Source organism: Pipistrellus hanaki (assembly GCF_964339955.1).
Source record: "Pipistrellus hanaki genome assembly, chromosome: 15".
Lineage (NCBI taxonomy): Eukaryota > Metazoa > Chordata > Mammalia > Chiroptera > Vespertilionidae > Pipistrellus > Pipistrellus hanaki.
In genome coordinates, this window is record NC_140517.1 from 27906732 (window position 1) to 27931511 (window position 24780).

The 24780-nt window shown below is 46.6% G+C and overlaps 2 protein-coding genes and 1 long non-coding RNA gene across 5 annotated transcripts; 2 read left to right on the forward strand and 1 right to left on the reverse strand.

The window, feature by feature from the left end:
• The first annotated feature begins 5980 nt into the window (after positions 1-5980).
• Positions 5981-8930, forward strand: RPL13 (ribosomal protein L13). 2 transcript variants are annotated; one of them, XM_084905727.1, is made up of 6 exons: positions 5981-6094; positions 6263-6383; positions 6684-6825; positions 7016-7189; positions 8137-8193; positions 8747-8930. In XM_084905727.1, the coding sequence occupies exons 2-6, from the start codon at positions 6280-6282 to the stop codon at positions 8903-8905; spliced, it is 636 nt and encodes a 211-aa protein (XP_084761853.1). In that variant the 5' UTR covers positions 5981-6094; positions 6263-6279; the 3' UTR covers positions 8906-8930. The 2 variants fall into 2 exon arrangements, with proteins under 2 accessions (XP_084761853.1, XP_084761854.1); XM_084905728.1 differs by having other exon boundaries at positions 6049-6098.
• Positions 8931-11394: 2464 nt separating this feature from the next.
• PDCD5 (programmed cell death 5) lies at positions 11395-24669 on the forward strand. 2 transcript variants are annotated; one of them, XM_084905733.1, is made up of 6 exons: positions 11395-11662; positions 13002-13039; positions 18054-18115; positions 19610-19701; positions 23835-23906; positions 24467-24669. In XM_084905733.1, exons 1-6 carry the CDS (start codon positions 11597-11599, stop codon positions 24512-24514), a joined length of 378 nt encoding a protein of 125 aa, XP_084761859.1. In that variant the 5' UTR covers positions 11395-11596; the 3' UTR covers positions 24515-24669. The 2 variants fall into 2 exon arrangements, with proteins under 2 accessions (XP_084761859.1, XP_084761860.1); XM_084905734.1 differs by lacking the exon at positions 23835-23906 and having other exon boundaries at positions 11454-11662.
• On the reverse strand, positions 20199-23822 carry LOC311633305. The gene is made up of 2 exons (XR_014796932.1): positions 22596-23822; positions 20199-20665 (listed from the first exon to the last, which is right to left on the reverse strand). It is a non-coding gene; the product is annotated as an uncharacterized lncRNA (long non-coding RNA).
• Positions 24670-24780: the final 111 nt, after the last annotated feature.

Here is a 24780-nt window from a genome sequence, read left to right on the forward strand (position 1 = left end):
GTCGGATTATTTCATTCCATTTCAAAAAAAAAAAAGAGAGAGACTGCAGAGGAGAATGATTTAGTTTTGCTTTTGCAGATTGTTTTTCCCGGGAGGAGGGAGGGGTTGTCAGTGCTTGTTTCAGGTGCACGGGGAGGAGCTCCCAGGTTTATGACCCGGCAGTCGGGCTCTTTCGGGGCTTGTGCAAGAGCTCTCCAGCTCTGAGACTTTGTCAGCATGCTAATCAGGATCCAAGATGAAAGGACACTGAGCCAGTGTCCTCACCCGCACTCAATGGGCGCACAGAATAGGGGACAGGCACCAGGCCTAAAGGATTAAAACACTGCCACCTACTGCCGTGCTGTCTGATGCCTACAAGAACCTCTCCTCACTGGTCTGGTAGGGGTACCTGAGGACACTCGATACTTTATGATAGAGAATCCAACTAAGTACCAAGTGGTCAGCTCTAACCCAGAGGGGCTGCTGGGTTTGTCCTGGACACAGGATTGTGTGTTTACAAGTTATAATTTCAGCAGTTGAAGAGCCCCTTTGGTAGGAATCTGGGATAAGGAGCCAAGGACACCTCACCACGCAAGATAGAAAAGTGCACTCAGCTCCCATCTCCCTGGAGGTGTGCAACACACACTCAGGTGCTCCTACTTCTGCTCTCATCACTTTCCCGATTACGGGTACTTCCTGACAGAATGGTGGTTCTGTTGCTGTTCCCACACTGTGCTGAGGAAATGCCTGCTGAGCTATAGGTGGGCAAATATAGGTGTGATTACACCCCGGGGCGGGGGGGGCACACAAGCTTTTTAAAAAACTTTTTTTTAATATATATATTTTTATTGATTTCAGAGAGGAAGGGAAAAATAGAAACATCAATGACAAGAGAGAATCATTGATTGGCTACCTCTTGCACGCCCCTACTGGGGACCGAGCCCACAACCTGAGCATGTGTCCTTGACCAGAACCTAACCCAGGACCCTTCAGTCCACAGGCCAACACTCTATCCACTGAGCCAAACTGGCTAGGGTGACACTTGCCTTTGCTCCAGTTTCCCTAATTCATTTCCAAAGATCTGCATATAGTCTAGTATCTTTGCCTGAGGGCAGTATCCTTTGTAACCTATAAAGGTGGATATGGACAAGCTCATCCCTTGTATTTTATCCATTAAAATGGCTTCTGTCTGTATTTCCTTTGGAAAATCATTTGCTGAGCCCAGAAGATGCTCAGTGAGAAACAGGATGTAAATGGCAGGAATGGGCTGCGCTGCTATAGGAGGGGGCAGGTGCAGGGAAACCAGCACTTGCTGATATGAATGAGTTGATGGCCCCTCAGCCAGTGGGCAGGGGGTGCTTTGGGCTATGATTAATAGTTTGAAGACTTCGGCCCTCTGGTCAAATTATGTTACCTCCCTATCATGAGATATGGCATTTGAGAAGAGTGCCAATACTTATACCTCAACTATCTCACTTAGATGATGTTCACACCTCCTTTATTTTATTTTATTCTTTGTTAATTCTCACCTCACGATATTTTTTCCCATTGATTTTTAGAGAGAGTGGAAGGGAAGCAAGTAGGTTAGGGAGAGAAAAACATTGATTACCTCCCAAATGAGCCCCAACCAGGGCTGGGGATGGGGCCTATAACCCAGGTACATGCACTTGACTGGGAATCAAACCTGAGACCCTTCATTGCGTGGGATGATACTCTAACCATTGAGAGCACCGGCCAGGACTCACACCACCTTTAAAGAGGATCCTAGCCCAGCCCTTGTTGCCCAGTGGTTGACTGTTGACCTATGAACCAGGTGGTCATGGTTCAGTTCCCAATCAGGGCACATGCCCAGGTTTCTGGCTCAATCTAGAAGGGGGGGGTGGGATGTAGGGACTAGTGGATCAATGATTCTCCATCATTAAAAAGAGGATTCTAAAGGTGAAGAGGCTTCAATAGTACATGGTCCCTAGAGCAGTCAGACCAAACCAGGCAACCTGTGTGCTTGATGCTGGGAACAAAACTCTGACCCTCTGCCCTCACCCAGCAGAGGCAGTATATCCTGGCCTGATTATAACTTCTGAAACTAAGTCATGTGTTAATCTCCTCATTGAGACAAACACATATTCCCTAAATAAACATACACAATTAGAGCCTCAGAAAATAATTAAAAATAACTTGTAGCTGAAGCCGGTTTGGCTCAGTGGAAGAGCGTCAGCCTGGGGACTGAAAGGTCCGGGGTTCGATTCCAGTCAAGGGCAGGTACATTGGTTGCGGGCACATCCCCAGTGGGGGGTGTGCAGGAGGCAGCTGGTCAATGTTTCTCTCTCATCGATGTTTCTAACTCTCTATCCCTCTCAATTCCTCTCTGTGTAAAATCAATAAAATATATTTTAAAAAAATAAATAACTTGTAGTTCTTAAATCAATACAGATTATTCTTCACTCTGATATACTCATAAATGTGTTTTCTGTTTAAATTTTTTATTTTTTTGAGGTATAATTGACATACTAGTACATCAGTTTTAAGTGTACAATGTAATGATTCAATATTTGTATATATTGCAAAGTGATTGGCACAGTAAGTCAACATCAACAGTTAGTCTTTTTTTGTTTTATAAACATTTTTTTAAATTGAATTCAAAGAGGAAGGGAGAGGGAGATAGAAACATCAGTGATGAATCACTGATCAGCCACCTCCTGCATGCCCCCTGCTGGGGATCAAGCCCACAACCTGTGCATGTGCCCTCAACTGGAATCGAACTCAGGACCCTTCAGTCTGCAGGCCAGTGCTCTTATCCACTGAGCCAAATCAGCTAGGGCCAGAGTCTTTTTTCTTGTGATGACAACTTATTGACTTTCAGCAGCTTTCAAACAAAACATTTATGATGATGATAATGTACTTCCAATTGTCTTTCACTGAAGTTAGTGTTTTTTCATATTACAGGAACCTTTGAGTTAACCTCTATCTGGTTTATGTGCAGGCCATGATTTTGGAAAGTGAGTGGTGATTAGTCCTGTGATGAAGCTGTGTGTAACATTATCCTGTTCTTTAAAAAAAAAAAAAAAATTTAAATTAAAAAAAAAATACATATATATATATATATATATATATATATATATATATTTATTATTGATTTTACACAGAGAGGAATTGAGACGGATAGAGAGTTAGAAACCTTGATGAGAGAGAAACATCGACCAGCAGCCTCTTGCACCCCTCCCCACTGGGGATGTGCCTGCAACCAAGGTACGTGCCCTTGACCGGAATCGAACCTGGGACCTTTCAGTCTGCAGGCTGACGCTCTACCCAATGAGCCAAACCGGTTTCGGCTAAAATATATTTTTTATTGATTTCAGAGAGGAAGGGAGGAGAGGTAGAAACATCAATGATGAGAAAGAATCATTGATCAGCTGCCTCCTGCATGCCCCACACTGGGGACTGAGCCCACAACCTGGGCCTGTGCCCTGACTGGGAATAGAACTATGACTTCTTGGTTCATAGATAGATGCTCAACCACTATACTGTTGTGATTATTTATTAGGCTATTACTTTGCCTAATTTAGTCATCAGTCCAAATTGATATGACAAAATTAACAAATGCCAGAGATAGGACTTTTCCCCCCACTGTCAAATCACTTTGTTGCTATGATATTATTATTATTATTATTATTACTTTAACCTTTTTTGCCCTAGCTGGTTTGGCTCAGTGGATAGAGTGTCAGCCTGCGGACTGGAGGGTCTGGGGTTTGATTCCTGTCAAGGGCACATACCCAGGTTTCAGGCTCATCCCCAGTAGGGGGCCCTGCAAGAGGCAGCCAACCTCTCTCGTATCGATGTTTCTATCTCTCTTCCCCTTCCTCTCTGAAATCAATAAAAAATATTTAATCAATAAAAGTGTATTTAAACTTTTACTGATTGTGCCCTTGACTGGAATCAAACCTCGGACACTCCAATCCACAGGCCGACATTCACTGAGCCAAACCAGGTAGGGCTATGATACTAATTTTAAAAATAAATCAAGACTGTGTGACGAAAAGGGTTCCAGAAGCTATTGCTGACTGTCTTAGATTAGATTTCTTTGAGGCTGACCCTCAAAGCACCAGATGGAGGAGGCCGGTCAGGTGCAGGTATGCAATGAGCAGGCACTGCCATGAGTAATTGGGGCTCGGTCTTGCAAGGAAATCCTGGGTGTGCAGGGTTAGGGTTGTTAGGGTTTGGGTTAGTCTCCCTTAGTTGAATTCTGCTTCCAGGGGCATTAGCTCTTTTTTGTCCAGAGGCTGTGCTAAGGGATGGGCTGTCACTACAGTTAAAGGTAAAACCCTTGAGCCAGCTAAGTCTTGGTATCAGGATTCCTGCATGACAGTTCACTTATTTAACCTTTCTCAGTGGGAAAGTTGAGCATGTTTTCAGCAAAACTTTCCCATCAAAAATTTGTTTGGCTTGGTATTTTGCATACTTTTCGAAGGAAGTATGGAGTATTCAATTGTGAAAAATTGGATTCTACCCTGGCTGGTGTAGCTCAGTGCTTGCCCTATGAAACAGGAAGTCACAGTTCCATTCCCGGTCAGCGCACAAGCCGGGGTTGTGAGCTTGATCCTCACTTGAGGGCATTCAGGAGGCAGCCAATGAATGATTCCCATCATTGATGTTTTGTCTCTCTCCCTTCCTCTTGAAATCAATAAAAAAGTATTTGACAGTAATTAAAGAAAAATTGGATGTTTAACTTTATGTGCAGTAGAGTGAGGTCCTCAAATGATAACTTCACCTTATTAGACCACTAAGTCTATTCCTTACAGTTTGCAACTTCAGTCCTCTAACTCCCATCCAGTGACCCTGACAGCAGCTTCATAACCAGGTGCAGCTGGAGCTCAGGTGGAGGGAGGGTGAGGGCAGATGATGCTGCATGAGTCTGGGTTTGTCCAGAAGAGAAATTGGGAATGGAGATAGGAATATTTGAGATTACAAAGCAAGGTATCTTGGTCCATGGTGAGCTCATTGCAAGGGGCCTGATAAATTTTAAGCACGGCTGCTATTGCCCTTATTCATATTAAACGCATATCTATTAAATGGCAGTCTGGGTTTGAACTTGCCATGTAGGCTCAGTATATTTGTCTGAATAGATTGTTTGTGCCTCATCTGTTACACACGTTCTGTCTTCTGATCATAACATAATTCCTCAGTGAGCCCCAAACCTGATTTTTCTAACAGGATATCCCAATAGAGAAATCTTTATCAGCAAACTGTTTACTCAGTGCAGGACACAGGCCTCCAAATTTCTCGGTTTGTGTCATGATATTTTAAAAATATTAATTTTTGCTCGGAGGAAGACTGGTAATTGGGGTGAAGGTGGGAAAGAAAGTGGGTTACTGGGATGTTAAGGCCCACAGATAGCAGCAGAATGTTGAGTTCCCATACTTGTCCTGGAGAACAAGAGACGCGCAGGGCACAGATTACAGATGTATGCCTGGCTACCTAATGTTTGTTTTTTAAAAATATATTTTGATTTTTTACAGAGAGGAAGGGAGAGAGCTAGAGAGCTAGAAACGTCGGGGATGTGCCCGCAACCAACGTACATGCCCCTGACCGGAATCGAACCTGGGACCTTTCAGTCCGCAGATCGACGCTCTACCACTGAGCCAAACCGGTTTCAGCATACCTAATGTTTTTTATGTCTGTCTCTGCGAAGGGGCAGTGGCCACGAGGGTTCCTGGTGCCACCACCTGCTGCCCTATTTCAAAGAAGCTACCAGATCCCTCCGCCGACCAAAGGAAGTTGTACGATTAAATGCATGTGAAGTAGCGGCTGCCGGCTTACAGAAGCTGCCTTAGGTGTCCCATGGGGAAGCGTAGCGAGTTCCGTAAGGGTGGAAGCTGGAAAGGCCCGGCGCTGCCAGGAGTTCCCAGAATCCACGTAATCGCGGCTCTCTTCCAATGTGTGAAAAGCGCCTAGAACCCCCAGGGCCGCGAGGGCGACTGGGAGTGTGTGACATCACTTCCGTATTCCAGGCTCTGATTGGTTAGGACGCGCCATCGCTTCTGATTGGCCGGGCCCACTGCCATCCCGGGGTGCTTTGCGGCGCCGCTCTCTTTCCGCCGGCCGTTCTCTTACGGAGAAGGTGGGTACGTGTAAGGCCATGGCTGGTGGGGGCCATCGGTTGCCATCGGGCTCCATCCGCTGTCATCGGCGTAAGGCCACGCCACAGACGGCGGCCATGGGCTGTAGCCCGGCTCTGTGGGCGCGCCGTCCGCGCGGAGCTCGGGCCCTGACTCGCTTTTCTCCGTAGGCCCGTAGGCAGCAGCCATGGCGCCCAGCCGAAATGGCATGATCCTAAAGCCCCACTTCCACAAGGACTGGCAGCGGCGCGTTGCCACGTGGTTTAACCAGCCGGCGCGGAAAATCCGCAGGTGAGTGGAGTGCTCAGCCAAGTGACGACGGTGTCCGATATCGCTGTAACCTTAGGGTGCAAGTACACTTGAACCCCATAACCCTGTGATAACCGCGTGACTTGCAGCTCCACGTTAGAGCCGACGTTGTAATGATGTGATCGAGGGCGAGCTGGTGGCGCCTTTGGGCTTGGGGTCGCAGGTGGGCGGCGTTGTCTGCGTTTTCCACGTCCCCGCAGTGGTGCGGGATAGCAGACGCCCGAGTGGGAAGATGGGCCTTAGGGTGTGGTAACTGCCGCCTGTCTCTGTCTGTCTGCTCAGGCGCAAGGCCCGGCAAGCCAAGGCGCGCCGCATCGCCCCTCGCCCCGCGTCCGGACCCATCAGACCCATAGTGAGATGCCCCACCGTGAGGTACCACACCAAAGTGCGAGCCGGCAGGGGCTTCAGCTTGGAAGAGTTACGGGTGAGTATCCGAAAAAACGCAAGGTTTGCCTCATGGGCTCACAGTCAAATGATGACATTCTCCGGAATCGCTGTACTGCCTTGATGAAAGTACATTTGAACCCTTTTCCATCTGACGACTGAGCCCTTCGGTTAGGGTATGGAGATTAGAGACTCCTTGGGACCTCATTGGTGTCTGTCTCTGCGGGCAGGTGGCTGGCATCCACAAAAAGGTGGCCCGGACCATTGGGATCTCGGTGGATCCGAGGCGGCGGAACAAGTCCACCGAGTCCCTGCAGGCCAACGTGCAGCGGCTGAAGGAGTACCGCTCCAAGCTCATCCTCTTCCCCAGGAAGCCTTCGGCCCCCAAGAAGGGAGACAGTTCTGTGAGTACAGCCCCCAGGCTCCTGGTGGGGCGGTGAGGGTTGTGGAGGGTCTCTGAGGCTGCAGACTGGCAGGGTCGGGTGACTGGTGGTGTAAGTGGTGTCTGTCCCGGGGTCCAGCTGTGGTGAAAAGGAAAATATTTGCCTATAGCCTTTTTGTCCCCCCTGTAGCCTTTTTGTTCCCCCAAACTTGGTCTTCATGTTTGGGTGGTAAAGAATTGTTAATGAGAAGAAAGATCCTAAGAATTCCCAAATTAACCCATCAGATGTGCCAAGATTCACTCATGTTCCTCAAAAACGAGCTTTTCCTTGTTTTGTGTTAATAGCAAAAGCTGTTTGTCGGGAAGCTTTTTTACATTGGAAATGTTTTGCTCTAAAATGCTTTATAAATAGCACAAATGTTTCTAAAGAAAGGCGTTTTGGGTTTTTCCCCATTTTTTGTTTTGTTTGTTTTTTAGAGAGAAGGAAGGGGGGGGGGGAGAGACAGCAATGTGAGGGAGACACATCGATTGGTTGCTTCCCACATGCTCCTGTCCAACCTGCTTGGGCCTGTGCTTTTACCACTGACCCACATCAGCCAGGGCCATGGTTGATTCTTGTATGTGCCCTGACTGATAATTTAACCTGCAAACCTGGTGTGTCGGGGAGGACACTAACCAAACAAGCTATCTAGTCAGGATTCTAGAAAAAGTTACAGTGTCCACCCAAATGGGCTTCCAGGGAGTTGTGCTGGCGAGTCGCTTTATGCTCTAGTTGACAGTTTGCTCTGCCTGCATCTCTGGAACAGACATAGATGCTCGTGCATGTGCCAGTATCTGCCATTTGTCAGATAGCGCGGGAATTCGGTGACATTCCATTACTTGGCAGAGAGAGAGAGGTCTAGGGCTGGCTTGGAGCCCGTAGGGAAATGAGTTGAGCCCAGTTGATTCTCCCTTCTCATTCATAAACAGGCTGAAGAACTCAAATTGGCAACACAGCTGACCGGACCAGTCATGCCCATACGGAATGTAAGTAAAGGTGTTTGGATGATGCTCAAGTGAATATTTCTTGGGGTGGGGATAGGCTTAAGATGACAAGAGCATCCTGCACTCCCCCCACCCTCTTCATTTGTTGACAGTATTAATAGATATCCCCCCAATTTCTCATTAAAGACGGAGGGCCTTGTCTTCTCTTTGAGAAAACTTTGGAGACCCATATCTCCTTTTCATCCTTCCATGTTGGGTTCATTTTCCCTCCTTGCTGTTTGGAAACCTCATGGCGTATTTGCTGATTTTTGTAAACTGCCCATCAAGTAACTGGCCCCTTAAGGTTCCTCTGGGAGAGAGGAGGTGGGCCCAAGCCTGCCTTCGCTCAGATCTTTTGTGTCCAAGCACAGCACACTACCCATCCTTCGTGTCTAAGGAGCTTGCTTCTGCCTCTGCTCTGAGTTTGGGTCCTTTTCTAAATCCAGAGGTTTTCTTCCTTGGCCTCCATGATCTCTCCAGGTTCTGACATTTGGGTTCTGAGCCTTGTCACAGGCCTTATTGTAAGCGAGACTTTGACCTCCTGTGCTCCTTCTAGGTCTACAAGAAGGAGAAGGCCAGGGCCATCACAGAGGAGGAGAAGAACTTCAAGGCTTTTGCCAGTCTTCGAATGGCCCGTGCCAACGCCCGGCTCTTTGGCATCCGGGCAAAAAGAGCCAAAGAAGCTGCAGAACAGGATGTTGAAAAGAAAAAATAAAGTGCTGTTGGCAACTTGTGATAAATCTGTAGTCTCCATGTATCAGTCTGTATAAGGGATGGGTGTAGGTGGGGCTTGTTTTTCCTTAGGGGGTACTGTACTGGGGGCTGTGCAGGGGATGAGGGTGTTCTTGTAAGGCAGCTCAGATGCTGGGGTGATCCTACTTCCTGTATTTTAGGATTACTGTTTGTTCATTTGATTGAATAATATGTGGCAAGATTACAAATACTAATTTTTCAAGTTGAGTTCCCTTTTTTGTTGATTAAACCAGAGTAGTTTCCAGTTATTTTAGTGTCTCTGGGCTTGTCTGCACGTCTGCTGTGCTGACTTGTATGCAGGCTTGCTTTGGTGCAGAAAACAATCCTCTGGCTGTCCCTGCGTGGCTGGGAAGTGGCAATTGGGAAGTTCCGCAGCTCAGCCCTGAGGGAGGCTGGAGCCCAGCCAAGTGTTCCCTTTGTGGGTAACTGTACCAAGAGGGCCTGGTTTCTCTACAAGTGAGATCCTCAGCTAAGGCCCCATTCTTGTCCCTGTACTGTTGACTTTTAACATTAAGATGTTAAAAGATGCGGATTTCAATGGAAGTTGTGTGGGGCATGAATTCAGCTGAAGTGGAGGAATGGGAACTTGAGCCTAAGGTGTGTCCAGCAATCCATATGTGGAGGGACTGCTTCTGAAGGGCCAAGTGGCACCTGTTATACTTTGCTTAGGGCCTGGTGAGTTGGAATAACTTCTGTCAGCCCTGGCTGTGGTCTTCACAGGCTTGGAGCACAGCGTTAATGCAAGACAGGCCCCCACTCCACTGCACTAGCACCTTCAAGTTCTCTTGGTGGGTAAAGGGAAAAAGCACCTGCCTCTCACAGTGGCTTTTTCCTACAGTCACATGTGCATGCCTGTCCACCTTCCACCCTGTGCCACCAGCTGTACTCCAGAGAAAAGGGTCTTAGCTCTCAGGACAGTCCTAGTGTGCAGTGCCAGTGAGACACGCAAAGCCCCCCCCCCCCCCCCCCCAGTGCAAGAATCTCGTCCACCCAGCCTCTAGCATACATATAATGGAATACTTTTCAGCCTAAATAGGAAGAACATTCCAACATGCTACACCATGAATTGATCTTGAGGACAGCATGCTAAGTGAAATAAGCCAATTACAAAAGGACAAATATTCCATGATTCCATTTGTGTGAGGTAGCCAAAATCATAAAGGCTAGAGAACGGAATGCTGGTTATTAAGGGTAGGGGGAAGAGGAGATTGGGGAATTAATGGATATAGTATAGAGTTTCAGTTTATTAGATTAAAAGCATTTATATGCTGAAACCGGTTTGGCTCAGTGGATAGAGGTCAGCCTGATTCCAGTCAAGGGCATGTATCTTGGTTACAGGTGCATCCCCAGTGGGGGGTGTGCTGAAGGCAGCTGATCGATGTTTCTCATCAATGTTTCTATCATAACTATCTCCCTCTCTGTAAAAAAATCAATAAAATGTATTTTAAAAGAGTGATAAGCATGTACATGAATGTACTTAACACTACTGAACTATACATTGAAAATAATTTAAAAGTATATTTTATATATTTTGTCATAATTGAAAAAACAGGTGTATTATAACCTGCATGAGTAATAGGTTACTCCACACACACCATTACCCCCACTTCAAAGACACAACCTTCCCCTCAACCCTCCGATGGAGTTCCCAGCCCCAGCTGCCCCCTCCAACAGCCTCTGACAGGCCCTGGTGGGCAAGTGATGTCCAGAGTTTATTTCACACCCCACAGTCCCCCGTGCCAAAGAGCCTGTCTGTTTCCAAGTCTCACCCTCCAAGTTTGCTTTAGGCTTTTTAAAAATATATTTTATTGATTTTTACAGAGAGGAAGGGAGAGGGATAGAGAGTTAAAAACATCAATGAGAGAGAATCATTGATCGGATGCGGGATGCCTCCTGCACACCCCCCACTGGCGATGCGCCCGCAACCAAGGCAACATGCCCCTGATCTGAATCGAACCTGGGATCCTCCCCCCCCCCCCCCCCTCCAGTCTCCAGGTCAACGCTCTATCCACTGAGCCAAACCAGCCAGGGCTAACTAGGCTTCTTAATGGCCAGATGACCAGCGAGTCTTTTCTATCTACGCCTTTGGCGCCCCTTTAAGTATACAATTTAATGTCTTTTAACAAATTTAAGAGTTGTGCAACCCTCACCACAGTCCAGTCTTAGAACATTTCCATCACCCCACTTAGCCTTTCTGAGGCCCGGGATCTTCATCTATAAATGGAAACAAGGCGAGCTTAGCACATAATAGGCCACCAACAAATTTTGCCTCTTATTGTACTTACTGTGTTTATTATTTATTTATTATTTTTTTACTTGCTGTGTTTAGATTGCTGTCTTATCCCACTCGCAGCCAAGGCCTACCCCCGTGATGCCCTCCTCTGGCAGGGCAGGGAGCCGCGCCGGAGAAGGCCACTAGTAGGCGCTCAGTTCTGCCGACCGCCCCGTCCCGGGCGACCCCTGCGATCGCGGAATCGGGCCTCCCCAGGCGCCCTGGCTACGTCGGCCGGCGCGGCTCCGCGCTGGATTGGTGATGCCTGGGAGTTGCGGCGCCTGCGCAGTGGGTAGGGCCGCGTTCACCGGGCCCGGCTGTGGGCGATAACTCGGAGCGGGCCGGAGCGGGTGGTGGCTGTCCTGCCCCGACGGTCGCACCATGGCGGAGGAGGAGCTGGAGGCTCTGCGGAAGCAGAGGCTGGCGGAGCTGCAGGCCAAGCACGGGGTGAGCGCCGCCCGTCCGGCCTACTGCCCTGCGGGGCGCCGCCCTCGCCCGAGGTGGAGGGCTCGGCCCCGGGCTGCGGCTCTAGGCGCCTCGGCCGGGGCTCGGCCGCTGGCGGAGAACCCGAGGCCGTCCTGGGCCGCCCCACCCGTACCCCCACCCCGCCCATCGCCTGGGTTTGGGGCGGCGGCCAGCCGCACGTGCTCTCCGCGTTGGGGTGGGTCCGGCCCGGGGCCTCGGGCTGGGTTGGGCTCGCCTCAGAGGTCTCGGTTCGAAGCGGAATGCTTGGCTCCTCGGGTCTGTATCCTTAGCTTTGAGATCTGGCCTGTTTCCTCTGCTATTTTCAGCGGGATTGTTTGCTAGAATTCTGTCCCACGTAACCGACCCGCTGTGCGCTCGGTGCTGAGGGGACAGGGGAGCGTCCTGTCTCCTGTGAGGGAGTGACGTTCCCGGGAGGAGCCAGACACCAAACGCGAGTCCCACAGACACAGTCCTCTAGTGAGGACTGAATGGCTGTGATAGGGGTGGAACGCGATCGTCTCCAAGGAGGTGCCACTGGAATCAGCGTCCCCAATGTCCTGCACGTTCCCTCCCCGCCCCCCGAACTTATTCTTAGCCCATAAAGTTCATTGTACAGGGACTCCCCTTCCCAATGGTTGTCTGTATTCCAAACATTCTATTAGATTGTGACTTTAGAAGCTTATCAAAACATTTATTAAAATTAATTGTTACATTTTCATTGATTTTAGAGAGGGAGAAACATCAATTTATTATTCCACTTATTTGTGCATTGGTTGATTTTTATTTTTTTTTAAATCCTCACTCGAGGACATGATTTATTGATTTTAGAGCGAGAGAAAGGTGGGGGGCGGGGATGGGGAGGGAGAGAAAAACTTCGATGTTCGGCTCCGACCGGGGATCAAACCTAGGTTATGTGCCCTGAATGGGAATTGAACATGCAACCTTTTTTTTGTTAATCCTCACCCGGGGATATTTTTCCCATTGATTTTTAGGGAGAGGACGAGAGAGGGAAAGGGAGAAACTGGGTGTGGGAGGAACACGTCCATTGGTTGCCTTCTGCAAGGGCTGGGGAAGAGCTTGTCAGGAATCCAACCAGGGAGCCTCGGGCCCCAGGCCCATGCTCCATGCACTGGGCCAGACTGGCTAGGGCTTAAGAAGTGGAAACTATCCCACTGACTTCTTGGAGGCCCAGCTTTCAATTATTTGTCAATAAGTTGATCTCTACCACTGCAGGAGCCTATTATCAGAAAGAGGACAGAATAATTGTATTTTTCCTCTGTGTATTTAGTTACTCAACTAAAAGATAAAATTATATTTCCAGGATCCTGGAGATGCAGCACAACAGGAAGCCAAGCACAGGTATGGGCTGGAGATCTGAAGGGTGGTTTCACCAAATGCTTTTTTACTTTAGTTATTTTAATAGTGTGTTCATCTAAGTTTTTCCTGGAATAGTGATTTTTCCTAAATCATCAGGGTATTTGTTATTAAATTGAGAGTTTAAATGTATAGAATATCACAGCTCTTACTACCTAGTTAATGCAATTACTGGTTGCTGTTTGTTTCTCTGCTAAACTGCGATTGCCTTAAAACAGGGGTCCTCAAACTTTTTAAAGTGAGGGCCAGATCACGGTCCCTCAGAGAGCTGGAGGGCCGGACTATATGAACTACTAATTCCTACTGTAACACCTCGGCTGCGCTCACTGCCCAAAAAACCTGGCGGGCCGGATCAGACTCCTCTGCGGGCCGCATGTGGCCCGCGGGCCGTAGTTTGAAGACCCCTGCCTTAAAATGAATATAATGCTAGGACTGCATCACAGGGATGCTGTGAGGGTTACAGGGGCCCAGTTCCTTGCATTTAAATGCTGGGTAAATACTGTTAATTGTATCCTGGCACATGGCGTGTTTATTGAATGGTTAGTTATCCCATCATGCTACCTTTTTTCTAACTGTGATAAAAGAACACATAAGATGAAATTTCCCATAACAAGTGTAAGTGTATGAGAATAATGTTATATTCTCATTAGTGTGCAACAGATCTCTAGAACATTTTCATCTTACAAAACTGAAACTCTATACTTATTGAACAACTCCCCATTTCCCTCTTTCTCCATCATGCCACCTGCTAACTCATCCAGCAAGTACTTATTGAGCACCTGCTCTAGGTCAGGCGCTCCGCTGGTCTTTGGAAATGGGCAGGGCAGAGAAGGGTCCTGCCCGTGCATGGCTTGTGTTAGTGCGGGAAGAGAGATGGTGAGCACCTGGGATAGTGCTAAGAAAATGAAACTGTGGAGAATCCAAGATGGCTGCTCGGGTAGGCAACTAAGTCGACTGACCGGAAATTCTACAACAAGAACCAAGGAGAAAACCAGAAGGAAGCGCGGAGGAGCTGTAAAAGCCCAAGGTACGGAGACACGCGGCGCGTGGAGAGGACGGAGCCGGAGAGGAGGGAGGCTGAGTGCCTGGCTGGCGTTCCCAAGCGGGAAGGAGAGAAAAGCTCTGACTGTGCTGGGCCCAGCTCCAACTGCTCTGAACCCCAATTCTAGGCCAGACCCTGGGGACCCAGACTCATCCATAGGGAGCTGGGCTGTAAGGCGGAACCCCGGGAAGCTGCGAAAGGAGGTCCCGGAGGCGCGCACCCTGCGCACAGAGAAGGGCCGACCGGCTGTGCCGCAGGATTGCCCCGGTGGGAAGGAGATAGGGGCTCCAGACTGCTCTGAACGCCACCTCCAATCCCACTACCAACTGAACTGAACCCCAATACCGGACTCATTGGGGGAGAGCATAGACAGTTTGGCAGCAGGCGAAAATCAAGGGCACCTTTCTCTCAGAGGCCCTTGCAACAAGTACTGAAGGACCCTGAGTCTCAGGAGTCCCATAGGGCGGAGCTGACGGAAGCCAAGGCTGTAGGCTCCACCCTGAAACCCCACCCCATCAGGAAAGCTGCCTGCGAAAATGCCTAAACCAAATAGATCACAAACGAAAGAAATGGAGGACAAAAAGCGACTGGATATAGAGATCAAAACCACACTTATAAGGTTTTTCAAGAGTTTCCTAGAAAAGGCCGATAAAATAAATGAGACCTAGGAGGATATGAAAAGGGATCAACAAGAAATAAAGAATACATTGTCTGAAATAAAAAATATTATACAGAGTCCTAAAAACAGAATAGAAGATAGCAAGAATCAAGTCAAAGATTTGGAACATAAAGAGCCAGAAGACACTCCTCTGCAGAAGCTAGAAGGCAAGAGAATCCAGAAAATTGAAGATGATGTAAGAAACCTCTGGGACAACTTCAAACGATCCAACATCAGAATTATGGGGGTTCCAGAAGATGAGAGAGAGCAAGATATTGAAAACATACTGAAAGAAATAGTGACAGAAAACTTCCCCCACCTGGTGAAAGAATTGGACTTACAAGTCCAGGAAGCACACAGAACTCCAAATAAAAGGAATCCAAAGAGGACCACACCAAGACACCTCATAATTAAAATTCCAAGAGCAAAAGACAAAGAGAAAATATTAAAAGCAGCAAGAGCAAAGCAGGTAGTTACCTATAAAGGAGCACCTATACGATTGTCAGCTGATTTCTCAACAGAAACCATGCAGGCCAGACGGGAATGGCAAGAAATATTCAAGGTGATGAATAGCAAGAACCTCCAGCCAAAGATAGTCTATCCAGCAAAGCTATCACTCACATTCGAAGGTCAGATAAAGAGCTTCACTAATAAAGAAAAGCTAAAGGAGTTCATCACCACCAAACCAGAATTATATGAATTGCTGAAGGGGTTCTTTCAGAAGAGAAAGTAAATAAAGATAAAAATTATGAACAACAAATACGTAACTATCAACAAGTGAACCTAAAAACCAAGGAAACTAAAAAAAAATCTGATGAACAATATTAACTGTTGAATATAATAGAATCAGAGGTATGGAAGGGGAGTGAACTGATGATTCTTGGGGAAAAGGGGAGAAGGGGATGTGGGAAGAGACTGAACATAAACTGCACCTATGGATGAGGACAATGGGGAGTGGGGAAAGGGCAGAGGGTGGAATGAGAAGGGGGGAAAGGAACATTTGTAATAATATGAACAATAAAAATTTATAAAAAATAAAAATAAAAATAAAAAAATAAAATACCTATTGGGATTCCAGGGAAAAAAAAGAAAAAAAAAAAGAAAGAAAATGAAACTGAATTCCATTGATTCTGAGATGGACCTTTTTTCACATTTTAACATACCTGAAATTGAGGTGATTTTCATAATTGATCACTATTGTCCTGGATTCTTCCAGAGAATTTACTTTTGCTTCTGCTACCACTTGGGTACATTTCTAATCTGAGACATCTTAAAGTTAAATTCTCTGTTTAGAGTTTCCTCTCCTTCCACCCTGACAGCGTGAATTCAGACAGCAAACTTGCATGACTAAAGCTTGAAGTAAAAATTCTCAAAGGAACTTTTCTTCCTCCACTCAGGGCCAAGTTTGATGCATGCATTTTTTTTTTTTTTTTTTAATATATTTTTATTGATTTTTTACAAAGAGGAAGGGAGAGAGCAAGAGAGCTAGAAACGTTGATGAGAGAGAAACACCGACCAGCTGCCTCCTGCACACTCCCTACCAGGGATGTGCCCGCAACCAACGTACATGCCCCTGACCGGAATCGAACCTGAGACCCTTCAGTCCGCAGACCAACGCTCTACCACTGAGCCAAACCGGTTTCGGCGATGCATGCATCCTTACTTGCTGCTCCTTTCTGCATGGCAGGCTTAGTTGTTTTTTAAAAAATAAATTTTATTGATTTTTTACAGAGAGGAAGGGAGGATAGAGAGGTAGAAACATCGATGAGAGAGAAACATCAATCAGCTGCTTCTTGCACACCCCCCACTGGGGATGTGCCCGCAACCCAGGTATTGGTACATGCCCTTGACTGGAATCGAACCTGGGACTTTTCAGTCCGCAGGCCAACGCTCCATCCACTGAGCCAAAGCGGTTTCGGCCAGGCTTAGTTCATGTTTACTTTGTATGTGGTTGTTGCTCTCTGATGCCCGAGCTTTAATGTGGGGTCTCTTTTTTATTTTTTATTGATTTTTTACAGAGAGGAAGGGAGAGGGATAGACAGAAACATTGATGAGAGAGAAACATCAATCAGCTGCCTCTTGCACACCTCCTACTGGGGATGTGCCTGCAACCAAAGTACATGCCCTTGACTGGAATCAAACCTGGGACCTTTCAGTCCACAGGCCGACGCTCTATCCACCGAGCCAAACCGGTCAGGGCTAATGTGGGGTCTCTTATTAGACTCCTCATCTAGGGTGGGTTTTTTTGTTCTTAGAAGTAGGTATCACCGTGGTCCATCTTACAATCAGTGGTATCTTAGACTCAGTGGGATATAGTAACAGTAGTTTACTGCAGGGTTGAATTGAAATCCTCAGACGCAATAAGGAAATGCCCCATGGAGGTGGGCTTCAGGTTGTGTTACACGAACCCTAGGGCTCCTCCGATGGGGCAGGTAGTGGCCCCGCCAGCCCAGCTCCCTCAGCTCAGTTAAAGAACTTCTGCTTTTGTCTGTGTTGAGTATTAAGTTCCTTGAAGGACTCACTTAAAAAATTTGCTGCTACCTAAAGTTTGAAACCATTGTCCTATGAACATGAACTAGTTTCTACTTGTATAGGTAGGAGTGTAAGGACAGTTGCAGTTATAATTTCATCACTCACCCTCCTCACCCAAAAACGTACAACTGAGAGTCTTGGAATATGGATTTGGTTCTAGCTTGGCCACAACTACCTTATAGTTTCCCTAGATGTCTCAGTTTTTTTTTTTTTTTTTTTTTTTTTTAATGTTTTTATTGATTTCAGAGAGAGGGGGAAGGAGAGAGATAGAAACATCAATGATAAGAGACTCATTGATTGGCTGCCTTCTGCATGTGCCCTGACTGGGATTTGAATCTTGAACTTTTGGTTCATCCGTAAACGCTCAATCACTGAACCACACTATCTTAAGATAATTACACAGATTAATCATTTGGTCCTTTAATTGTTGGAAATCTCACTGCAGATTTCTAGCACTTCTCACACACTAAATACATAAATGTTAAGAGTGGTTAAACTGAAACTCCACCTTGAATTATGAAAATGTAAGGTTTTATCTTTCAACGTGGTAGGTTTACACCCACAAAATATAAAGCTGGCTTTTGAGGGCAAGAGTGGCTTCTTCAGTAATAACAGCTGTGCCATCCATGTAGCACCTACTGTAGTGCGTTCCATACATGCAGTAACCTTCCATCTTGGGAAACGTATTGAGTGAGTTACATTTTTGTGTGTTCAATAGGAATGCTGACAGCTTAGTCCTAATTTTGCTTGACCTGTTTTTATTGTAGAGAAGCAGAAATGAGAAACAGTATCTTAGCTCAAGTTCTGGACCAGTCAGCCCGGGCCCGGTGTAAGCATTTTCAGTTTCTTTTAAGTTATTTTCATAAAATTGGCTTGGGTTAGTCGAATGGGGAGATATGAAATTATTGCTATCTCTAGATTAAATATTTATTTAACCTATAAACACTTAAAATATAGATATTTATAAGAAATATGCTGTTTGTAAACCTAAAGAAATGGACTTAAATTATTATTTTTAAAATATATTTTATTGATTTTTTTAGAGGAAGCGAGAGGGATAGAAACATCGATGAGAGAGAAACATCAATCAGCTGCCTTTTGCACACTTCCTCCTGGGTATGTGCCCACAACTAAGGTATATGCCCTTGACCGGAATTGAACCTGGGACCCTTCATTCCACAGGCCGATATTCTATCCACTGACCCAAACTGGTTAGGGCTGGACTTAAAAATTATTAAATATACCTGCTTGGTTCTCTCCTATCAAGGAGATAATTTCCCAAGTGCTTATTAGGTAAAATATATAGCCAACAAGTCTTAAGTCAATTACAAAGTGTTGCTGGTAGTTGACATATGTAATAGGAGATTGAGGGACTTATTTATTTTTGGAATTCTTTTAAAAAAATGTTTTTATTGATTTTAGAGGGGGAGGGATAGAGAGATTGAAACATCAGTCAGCTGCCTCCAGTGCGCCTCCTGGGGATGGAGCCCTGACTGGGCATGTGCTCTGACTGGGAGTCCAACTAGTGACCTCTTGGTTCAGATCTTGGTTCATGGGTTGATGCTCAACCTCTGAACCACACTGGTCAGGCTGAGTTCTTTTTTTAAGTTAATTTTGCCTGGCTGGCGTGGTGGTTGAGCATGGACCTATGAACCAGGAGGTCATGGTTTGATTTCCCAGTCAGGGCACACGCCTGATTTTCAAGCTCCATCCCCAAAGTGGGGCGTGTAGGAAGCAGCCCATCAATGATTCTCTTCCATCATCGATGTTTCTCTCTCTCTCCCTCACCCTTCTCTAATATCAATAAAAATATATTAAAAGGAAAAAAAAACTATTAAAAAAAATTAAGTTAATTTTATTTTTTCCATTGCCCTTTAGCCTTCTATGGCTTGAGAGATTTATTGTATTCTCCATTTTATTTAGTAATTTTTCATATTTAAAAACCAAAGAGAAAACCATGTAGAAAATATAGTATCTTGAAGCCTCGCTTAGAATAGGCAGTCTAGATAGATACTGATTATAACTGAGGTAATATGGAGCATATTTTCCAGAGGGGAATCATACATATTTTTAAAAAGCATGGGGCTTAGACTCCAAGGAACCAAGTTTAATCTTGGCTCTGCCACTACTTCTGTGTGGCCTTGACTGAGTTGACATGGCTGAACTTTAGTTTCTTCATTTTTAAGAGGGTAACAATACCTCCTGCCATGCTAATTTCAAGACAAATAAGTCTGAAGTGCTTTGGAAATGTTGGTGCTTAGTTTTGTTACAACATAAGTGCATTTAGTTTTGACTTTTTTTTTTGTATTTTTTTTCTTTTTAGTAAGTAACTTAGCACTTGTAAAGCCCGAAAAAACTAAAGGAGTAGAGAATTACCTTATACAGATGGCAAGATATGGACAACTAAATGGGAAGGTAAGCTTAGGACTGCCTTGAGGTAGTTTTACCTATTGTGTACTTTATCCAAGCATGTCTTCAGAAGGTCAGTTTCACTCTGGTCAGGTAGCTCAGTTGGCTAGAGCACCATTCTGATATGTCAAGGTTGTAGGTTCAATCCCTGGTCATGGTACATACAAGAATGAACCATTGACTATGATAAGGGGAACAACAAATCAATGTGTGTGTCTCCCTCCCTCCCTCCTTCTCTCTTATCCCCCCTCTCCCTCTAAAATTCAGTTAAGGCCAGTTTCATCTTCTGGTTACAGAAATCTTGTTGACTATTTTTTATTTCTTTATGTTTAAATATGATTTCATTGATTTTTAGAGAGAGGAAGGAGGAGGGAGGGAGACAGAGATCAGTGTGAGAAACAGAATCATACCTTTTGGTGCATGGATGACACTCAACCGAGTTACACTGGCCAGGGCTCTGTTAAAAAAATGTTTATTGATTTCTTTAGAGAGAGAGAGAGAGAGAGAGGGAGAGAGAGAGAGAAATGATGTGAGAGAGATAACATCAATCGGTTGCTTTCCATATGCACCCTGACGGGATCAAAACCCCAACTTGGGTATGTGCCCTGACATGGAATCCAACAGGTGACCTTTTTAGTGTATGGGACAACGCTCAACCAACTGAATCAACCAGCCAGGGCTTGTTGACTATTTCAAGGAGAGAACATTTTTCATCAGTATTGAGAGAGAGAGAAACATTGCCATGAAAGAGAAACATCAGCCAGTTCCATACATACCCTGACTGGGGACTGAACCAGCAACCTAGGCATGTGCTTTGACGGAATCCCGAGTCCTTTCGTGCACAGGAGGATGCCCCGACCAACTGAGGGAGCCACATTGGCCAGGCCTCAAGGAAGGAATTTTTAAAGGTGAGAATAGTTGGATCTACTCTAAAAGATATCCTAATTGCCTTTCCTAAGATCCTCTGCTACTTTTCTTTTTTTTTTTTTTTTTTTTTTTTTTTAAATCAATCTTTATTGTTCATATTATTACAAAGGTTCCTCATTTCTTCCCCCCTCCACCAGGTTCCCACCCCACCCTCTGCCCCCTCCCCATCCCCCATTGTCCTCATCCATAGGTGCAGTTTATGTTCAGTCTCTTCCTCCCTCCCTTTCCCCGATAGTAAATCCCTTTTCAGATAGTAAATCTGTTACTTAGCATTTTCTCATATCAATAATACCTCCACATGCCCAATGATACATTTCACACAAAAGACATTTTCAAATAGGTCAACCAGCCTCATCCAGGCCCCACCCAAGGCACTCACAGATCAACACCCCAGCGCTATACTAACTCAACACATCCAGATCTAAGCCTTCATCACTTGATTCAGCAGACCCTCAAGTTCCCGCAAAAGTTTCCAGCCATGTCTGAGAGGCAGCCGTGGGCAGGTACAGGCGAGGAGCGAGCTGTTTCGGGCCTGGCTGCTCCGGGCCTGGCCTCTGTTGCTCTGGTTCGTTCCACAACCAGCTGCTCCGGGTCTGGTCACTGCCGCTCCCGACCTAGTTGCTCTGGACTTGGCTGTTGCTGCTACAGGCCTGGCCGCACCCGGCCCGGCTGCTCTGGGACCGGTTGCTCCGGTCCCGGCCGCTCCGGGCCTGGCCGCTCCCAGCCTGGCAGCCACTGCTCCTGGCCTGGCCGCACCAGACCCGGCTGCTCCGGGCCTGGCCGCTCCCAGCCTGGCAGCCGCTGCTCCGGGCCTGGCCGCACCAGACCCGGCTGCTCCGGGCCTGGCCGCTCCCAGCCTGGCAGCCGCTGCTCCGGGCCTGGCTGCACCCGACCCGGCTGCTCCGAGCCTGGCCGCTCCCAGCCTGGATGCTCCGTGCTTGGCTACTGCTGTTCTGGGCCTGGCTGCTCCCAACCCGGCTGCTCTGGGCCGGGCTTCTCCGGGCCCAGCCACTCCGTGTCTGGGTGTTCCTGGACTGGCCACCCTGGGCTTGGCTGCCTCCGCCTCAGGCCTGGCTACCACTGCCCCCGGTCTGGCTGCTCCAGTGCTGGCCGTTGATGTTCTTGTTCTGGCTGCTGCTGCTCTGGGGCCTGGCCACTGCTGCTCCGGGCCCAGCTGCCACTGCCTTGTGCCTGGCCACTCTAGGCCTGGTCGCCGCTGTTCCAACATTCTGTCCCTTTTTTCTCTTTTTTTTTTTTTTTCTTTTTTTAAAAAAAACAAAACGCATTTATGTTGCAATGTTGGCTGGTGCGTTGAGTTCTGACTTAGTCTTTGATTTTTCAAGATCTTCTTTGTATTCTTTCTTAAGTAATTTTACTATCATTTGCTCTCACTTGATTTCTTCACATTGAGAACTTCTTTGGTTTCTTCCTCCTTGTCCTGGGAGCTCAGCTGGTTGGCCTGTGGCACCCCTTTGTTCTCTGCGGGCTCCCGCGCTGCTCCAGCCTGTTGCCGGGGGTCGGCGCCGCCCAGGAAGCAGCCCCCGTCCTTGGCTCCGTTGCCAGCGCTCAGCAGTCGAAGGCTCAGGGGCACCCCCCCCACTGGGGGCCCAGTCGCCTGGCTCCTTGCTGGCGCCCGGCTGGCCGGTGTCCGGCAGGGGCTCCTGTTCCTCGTGGCGTTCCTCCAGTCTGGAGCTTTCTTTCTCCCTCCCACTAGGGGAGTCCAGGTTCAGAGTCAACAGACTGTCCTCTGCGCACGGTGTGCGCGACTCCGGGGGCTCGGCCTTTGGCCGCGCTCCCAGGACTCCACCTCACAGCTCCGTCTCCCCCTGCCCGAGCCTGGGTCCCCAGGGACTGGCCCAGACCTGGAGTTCGGGGCGGTCTGGACTGAGGCTCAGAGCTGCCGCCGGAGGCTTTGTTTCTTCCCGCTAGGGTAATCCAGCATCAGAGTCAACATTCAGTCCTCTCTGTGCTACTTTTCTTTCCTGACATTGTGGGACCTTGTTGATGTCTGTGTGACCCATGACTATTAGGGTCAGCTGGCTTAAATTGCTTCCATACTGGAAACAGGGTTTCTCAATAATACAGATTAAGTCAGGGAGGTCAGTTGTTTGGAGCGTAGTCCCAAAATGCCAAGGATGCCAGTTCGATTCCCATGGGTTCAATTCCAGGACAAGGCACATATGAGAATCATCCATGAATACATAAATAAGTGGAACAACAAATCGATGTCTCTCTTCTCTCAAATCAATTAAAAAAATAAAAACTGATACATTAATAGAATAGGTAGACATTAAACTTGTTTTGCAAATGAGGAGGTGCTAAAATTCCTGGTTATGTGTGTGGCAAGAATGTCCTTCAGGATGCAGATGCACCCCGTCTGCACTGGGAAGCCCTCTGCTGCCACCACAGCCTGCGCCCCTTACTCTGAGAAAGGTGTGGAAGAGACAATGACTGGTTCATCTTTTTTGAGTGACTTATCTGCTGCATTTAAACTTCTCAGGGTCTTAAGAGCAGAGTCAGTGTCTCTATCATTGCTACAATAGAGGGTTGTAGGTGGCTGCCTATGTCTGCTAGTGGTGATAAAGGTGTTCTTTTTAAAAATATATTTTTATTGATTTCAGGGAGGGAGAGGGAGAGAGAGAAACACCAATGATGAGAGAGAATCATTGATTGGCTGCCTCTTGCACACCCCCTCCTGAGGATCAAACCCGAAACCCAGGCATGTGCCCCTGGCCTGAATTGAACCCGGGACCCTTCAGTTTGCAGGCTGATGGCTCTATCCACTGAGCCAAACCAGCTAGTGTGATAAAGGTGTTCTTGGATTTCTCTGAGGACCTTAATTGATGTCTCCCCCCTCCTCCCCCCCAAATGACTAGCAGAGCAAATTCTATTTGGCACTTAAACTAATAATACAGACATACCTGGGAGATATTGCGAGGCTGGTTCCAGACTACCGCAATAAAACTAGTCATAATCTTTTTGCTGGAGGGTCTTGCTTTCATTTTGTAAAATGTACCATGTTCTGTGAAGTACAATAATGGGAGGCACAATAATACGTCTATAGTTATAACTGGTAGTTTCGACCTCCTGTCCCACCTCTCTTCCCTTTGACCTCTACCTCCACACCCGGCAAGACTGAATGAAATGCTTCGATCTCCTGAGGTCAGTTCTTAGATTACAAAAAGAACTGTTTTTCTTTTTGGTTATCCTAGGTAACAGAACAAGGTTTAATAGAAATCCTTGAAAAAGTAAGCCAACAAACAGAAAAGAAAACCACAGTTAAAGTAAGTTTCCCAAATATACCTGGCAGAAGAGAAATATTGGTATTTTAAATGTTGTGTTGAATATACATCTACTGTATCAAAATATTTCAGCCCATAGACATTTCCATTTTGTAACACCTGGACATTTGGGGGGCAGGCTGCATATATTGAAGGGTCTCATTTTTTTTTTTTTAAATATATTTTATTGATTTTTTACAGAGAAGGGAGAGAGCTAGAGAGCTAGAAAAATCGATGAGAGAGAAACATCGACCAGCTGCCTCCTGCACACCCCCTACCGGGGATGTGCCCGCAACCAAGGTACATGCCCTTGACCGGAATCAAACCTGGGACCTTTCAGTCCGCAGACCGACGCTCTACCACTGAGCCAAACCGGTTTCGGCGAGGGGTCTCATTTTTAAGGCTCTTGTTTCATTGTTCCTCCTGCCCTTATATTTAAGACACTAAGTTGTTTTAAAGACAGACAAAAATGTTTTGCTGTAGTAGTTAGAGGTATTTCTTCTCAGAAAATCTGAGTTGTGCTTTATTAAACGGGTAATAACACTTGTTTAATCTCCCCCCAGTTCAACAGAAGAAAAGTAATGGACTCTGATGAAGATGACGATTATTGAATTTAAGATGCATAGATTCTGGAACTTAATGGAACAATTCCAGGACAGATAATACTTGGCAGTTAAGATCTGATTGAATGTTCGCTTTGTTTATTGTTTATATACTTTTAGAAAAGTAAACTTGTTATGTAAAATAAACAATTTGGGCAAAGTCATTTTAGTACTGTAGCTGAATCAACAGAAGATCTGCATTTTGCATTTTTTCCTTTTCTACCAAAAACTTGGCCAAGCAGAAATAGAAGCTGCTTGAGTAGGCTTCATTAAGA